The 6000-nt window shown below is 37.1% G+C and overlaps 1 protein-coding gene across 3 annotated transcripts in view; it reads right to left on the bottom strand.

The window, feature by feature from the left end:
• Window positions 1–6000, bottom strand: part of helz (helicase with zinc finger) — a 116437-nt gene that overhangs the window by 72791 nt on the left and 37646 nt on the right. For 2 of the 3 annotated variants that reach the window (XM_062032874.1, XM_062032875.1), the window contains exons 2-4: window positions 3638–3868; window positions 3147–3183; window positions 958–1082 (exon numbers count right to left, since the gene is read on the bottom strand). In XM_062032874.1, coding sequence (XP_061888858.1) covers window positions 958–1082; window positions 3147–3183; window positions 3638–3850 — 375 coding nt within the window. In that variant the 5' untranslated portion in view covers window positions 3851–3868. The remainder of the gene's footprint in view (window positions 1–957; window positions 1083–3146; window positions 3184–3637; window positions 3869–6000) is intronic. The other variant, XM_062032876.1, reaches the window with a different exon arrangement.

Below are 6000 nucleotides of genomic sequence, written 5' to 3' on the forward strand. Positions count from 1 at the left end.
ACTCTAAAAAACATCCAAAAGCCTATATCATCTTTTCATACACACACTAACTGTAAATGTAATGTAGTAACAGGCGCCTTCATAACAACATGTAATAATTACATATTTTGCTAATTTTAAGCATACAACAGCATATTAATTTCACAGACGAAAGACAACATTTGCATTACCCTTCAACAACAAACACTAAGCATCTTGTAGCAGTATTGCTAAGTGCTGAACAAATGTATAAACTTTGAACATAATAAAACAATCACTTTCTGTACTGATGGGATGTTCATATCCGCCCGTTTAGATTAAGAATAAATCATAATCCTCAACCGGGTTGGAAAAAAAAAAGTGCTTCAAAACGAGCGTCTTTTCATGACATCTCTAATAAAAATCTAGAATTAACTTTCACTAGCTCAGAGGCGATGCAGCAGCTCACCGGCTGAATATGTCAATATAGCAGCATAAACTAGTTAGCTCTCTGATCACGGCGCTGCTAAAAATTGTTTGTCTGCAAAAGCACCTAAAATGATAGTATTGCTAATACTTGGGTAATATTCATGTCATGAGGTGCAAGTGGAGTATTGTTGGCGGTTTTTGGACGTTTTTTAAGACGACTTCATGGGTGCAACAGTGTACTACATTAGCGTCATTGTTAGCCACCTCATATCTGCCATATTTTATGACTTAGAACGCATTAAAAAAAGAAATATTTGTGTGTTCTTGTCTAACAGAGATTTTAAATGATAGACAAAACTGAAAAAAAGTGCAGTTCCCATTTAAGGACGAGCAGTTTTAAGTGATTTATTGGTTTTAAACTTTTAGTATTCATCCATTTACAACTCACATTCTCTTCCACACTAAAATGGAAAGTGTATGTGCCCTTTGTTAATACCGTGCATTACATTATCATGGTTTAATATGGCTGTATACATATAATGTAGAGAATTTGCTGTTCATTCAACATACCATTGGCTCTCCAAACAAGGTTTTAGAGAGGATGCCGGCCACCTCCTGCAGGCTGCCATCCAACTGCATAGAGCGCAAGCTGGCCTGAAGCGAACCGTCTCCCCTCGCCCGATCGTCTGCCAGCACTGGGTTAGCAAGAAAAGCAAGTACAGGAGACACGTTTAATACAAATACCATTAAATATTTCTCCAAACAATAGGACCAATATTTTAAGCCAAAGCTGCAATGTGGCAGCGTTCCCATGAATGAAAGCTACCACAGTCTGGCAAAGCATGTTGGCGACCAACTCAACTCATTTCAAACAACACTCAAACTGGAAATGCAGGATCACCTCATCTCCCAATGGGCAACTAAATATTTACATTACTGTTTAGGTATCATAAAAGTCTTTCAACAAAACAAACCATACACTGCTAAAAACAAGATCAGCTCAGATGAACACATTGCTGATAATACATTTCAACCGTATAAAGGCTTATTGTGTTTTATTACACACAATGTGATTTTAATCTGATGGAGAATTTGCAAAGTGTAATCATGTGCAAGGGTGTCAAAGTTTATTTTCATTTTGGTTCATATTGGATTCATGGTTACCTTTAGAGCAATATTTTGCAACTGGTTTTGCTGCAGAACCCACCATCGCCCCTTAATGACAAATTGGTCATCACTACACTGAAATATTTGAAGAATGTATTTCTTAATGTCCAAATAGTTTTGAGGACTATGCTGTAGTATATGGGTAAAAAAAACAACTTAAATTCAGTATACCATGAAGTTGTAAAAACATTGTAAAAAAGTTCTATATTTTATACTGCTGGTTCAATACTGTAAAGTACCATGAATTCTGGACTATAAGCTTCTACTTTTTCCTGCGGCTTATAAGACGGTGCGGCTAATTTATGGACTTTTCTTCCCCGACGGCCATAATGTTTGTAAAAAAAAACAAAAAACAAGCAAATACGTAGAAAATGTGTTTGTTTGTGCTATGGGACCACCTTTTGGACGAGTTCGCTCACTGGAGGTACTGCAGTGTCCTTTCCATTTACCGCAGTGCTTTCAACAGGAAGTAAAATTGCCGTTCAGCCTTTTAGCCATCCATAGCATTTCTACTCTTATGGATTCCTCATTCATCACTCTAAGCAACGTTTGTAAGTTTTACAATATAACTAAAATAATTCATACTTACTAAACAGTCTGTGTGATGTCTGCAGGAGTGTTTACATGTGTATGTGCTATTGTAATGTAATAACGCTAGCGTCGTTAGCATTAGCCAATATGGTAAAACGTTTACAATTGTTTGTATTATTAAACTTAAAATGGCATTCTTTTAGTATTGTTTCAGTTTCACAAATTCCTCAGTAAATTCACCAAGACGTCACGGTGGAGTTATTGAGTCTGTTTAGATGATTGGAAAGTTAGCTTCCTCAGCTAGTGGGTCCATGACGGTGACTTCTGTTTTGTTTAATCAGCCGTTTTACTGCCGTGTTACAGATACCGTTTGAAAACAATTAAGGTGACTAACATTTACAGAATTTGTATAAATATTGATTTTGCAACATATATTTCTGCATCTTATAATCCGGTGTGGCTAATATATGGAAAAATATATTTCCCCTCAGATTTACTGGGTGTGGCTAATATACTGGTGCACTCAGTCTAGAAAATACAGTAATAAGAAATTAACTTTCCTGAGCCTTTAACTGAACTCCTAAATTCCAATACATTTTGAACGATGTTCTCATTTATTGAGATGTGTGAGTAACAAGGACTCGCAAACGAACGACTCGCAACTGCAACTTGTTTTTTAAGACTAGAACTCCCAAAGATCAACCAATTGGCTGGCTCGCTTTTGCCTAATATCCTTAAAAGAGCTGCTAAAAGACTCAAATTGTTTGCAACTGTGCCAGTCCGATTAGGCAAACCCACTGAAAACTGGTCGGCACCCCACCTATTGAGAAACATGACTTTAGAGGACTGGTCGTAACTAAAAAATACACAAAACACAGAAAAAGACAGGAATACAGTTTATATGACAATTTCTGGTCATAAAGATACATTAGAACAACTGATTTGATTCAAAGAATGAAAATCTTACTTTCTGTCAATAAGTTATATTGGTAATAAATCCTTATAGACTCATATCAACTTGAACAACTGTATTAAAATGTTTCCCTGAGAAAAATGCTCACCATATTTGCAGTCTTGATCTGCATCATCATATTTTTTCTGTTGGGAAAAGGGAAGAAGGGAAAATAAAAATGAACACCAGCCACAACAAATACACTTTAGAAATACTGCCAGGGTCCACAATTTACAGAAACTCCACAAACTGCTATCCTGACCTCACAATGGACTGTCTGCACTATCATTACATGCCTCAAGAGCTTTCTGTAATCATATAGCATATCATTTTTGTGTTCGGAGGAGAGAGTATTGAGGGCGGCAGCCATTGTTTATTATTTTCACTTCTAACTTTCTCTTGAAAATTACCAGTAAAACAGTGAGTTTACAAACATCAAGTTTAATAACCAGTTAATTTTATTGGTAAATACATGCAAGTAGTATTGCAGTGGTATTTATTTTAAAATAAATAATACTATTTAATTCAATATAAAAAAACAAATACTACTGCAACAACTCCAAATATCACATGTCAGTCCCTGTCTTGCAGTGTGCTCACCAGCTGAAGAAAGGCAGCGATGCGGTAAAGCAGGGCGCGACTGCGGAGGTTTCCGGATGGCGGGCTCGGCGGGGTAGGAGCGCCAGTGGACAGGCCTTGGGGAGCAAGGACCCCCAAGGTGTCAGTGCTATGGCTGACTACCGCCTCATACTCCCGCCTGACTAACGATCTGCTGGCTTCTTCACATGATTTTTCCGCTCTCCTGTCTGCCATGACTCAGGAACAAAACTTCTAGGAGAAAAAAAAATAACATCAACATATTATTATATTCAACAGTGGCGCAGATTTTGGCACAGGTCAACACAGAAAGGTGCACTTAAACTTTAAGCCGACTATAATGGAAGGTGCTCAAGAACACAGACGGGACAGAGACAACTTGAAACTAGAGATGTGTCAATCGGTATCGGACGATTTTCGTGAAAAAGTATGCGATCGGCCATTGCCGATCAATGCTCCCCTAAACTAATAATAATAGACTTAGACTTCCTTTTATTGTCATTCAATGTGAACTTTACAGTACAGAAAAGAACAACATTTTGTTGCATTAGCTCGTTGTAGTGCAGGATAAAAGAGCAATAAGGTGCAGATATAAATAAATAGATTACTGTACAGATAAATATATTGCACTTTTGCATATGCATCCACGTTTATGGAAGTATGTTATATTGTCTTTATATTCCAGCGAGTTAATCCTTTTTTGGTGGGAATTGAGGGGATTATTATGATGTGTTCAAGCGGCCTGAGGGATTACTACAACGGCCTGAGGGAAGAAGCTGTTACAGAACCTGGAGGTTCTGCTACGGAAGCTGCATTACGGAAAATTAACTGCATTTCTTAGTATCTTTAACACCACTATTAACTATTATCATCACGAGATGAAGAGGCTAAACATGCATCACACAGAGAAAGCCAGGAGCTAAAAAGCTCCTGGCTTGAAACAACACCAATAATTAAGTGCTTAGCAAAGTTTAAGAAGTGAAGATGCAACAATATTGCAGCAGAAAGTAAGCAACGATTAACAGGAAATTAACGAGTAAATTAATAGTCAAACTAAAAAAGTATGGATGTAAAATAAAAATTAAAAAGACTTAAAAATGCCATAGTGTGTAAAATGAAGTGGCAGGAATGTTTAGAATAAACACATTTACTGTAATCGAACACAAACAATGTTGAAATGTTCTAATCATATTTATTACTACAAACTAGGCTTGTACTGTACACCGGTACTAGTATAGTATCGCGGTACTAATGAATCAAAAATGGTACTATACTCTGTTTGAAAATTACCGGCTCGCCATGTTTTTTTGTTTTTTTTAACAGGCATGACGGCGCATCGTCGTCACGTCATGACATTGCTGGTTTTACAAGCAGAGGAGCATGTTCGGCAGCGCACAATCACGGAGTACTTACAAGCAGACACGATGTGTAGAGAGAAAAGGGTGAACGGATGCATTTTGGCTTAAAAACTAAAGATACAGGTGAAGCTATAACACTGAAACTCCCACAGGAAGAGGTGCTTTAAGACAGTGGTTCCCAACCTCCGGGCCGCACAAGAAATTAAAAAAAATAAAAATGTTTTTTTTATATTTATTAAATCAACATAAAAAACACAATATATACATTATATATCAATATAAATCAATACAGTCTGCAGAGATTCAGTCCATAAACACACATGATTGTATTTCTTTATGACAAAAAAAAAAAACGTGGGACAAATTTTCAAGCGTTGACCGGTCCGCAGCTACAAAAAGGTTGGGGACCACTGCTTTAAGACATGGCTAGCTAGTTAGCAGCTAATGTCCATCCGCAATCTGCAGTGTTTTAGCTACTTCTAAATCACTAATCCTCGCCTCCATGGCAACAAAGTGAGTTTCTTACAAGTATCATCCCTGCAGGACAAGGAATAGCTAAACATGCTTCACTACACACCGTAAGAGGATACAATAACTCACCGGCGTCACAATATAAACAAATGCCATGGGTAGAGCTACACCTGACATCCACTGTAATGATACCAAGTACAAGAGCGTATCTAGTCGATATTACTATAATTACATCTGTATTTTTTAATCATCACAAAATATTTTTTCTTTTTTTAAATCCATAATATATTCATAAACTCAGGAAATACATCACTGGACACATGAGAACTTAAATTATGACCAATGTATGCCCCTGTAACTACTTGGTATCTGATCGATACCTAAATTTGTGGTATCATCCAAAACTAATGTAAAGTATCCAAACAACAGTGGTACCGGTACCAAAATTTTGGTATCGAGACAACCCTAATTAGGGATGTCCCGATCCAGGTTTTTGCACTTCTGATCCGATACCGATATGGTTTTTGCACTTCCGAT

Source organism: Entelurus aequoreus, linkage group LG22, assembly GCF_033978785.1.
Source record: "Entelurus aequoreus isolate RoL-2023_Sb linkage group LG22, RoL_Eaeq_v1.1, whole genome shotgun sequence".
NCBI classification, from domain to species: domain Eukaryota; kingdom Metazoa; phylum Chordata; class Actinopteri; order Syngnathiformes; family Syngnathidae; genus Entelurus; species Entelurus aequoreus.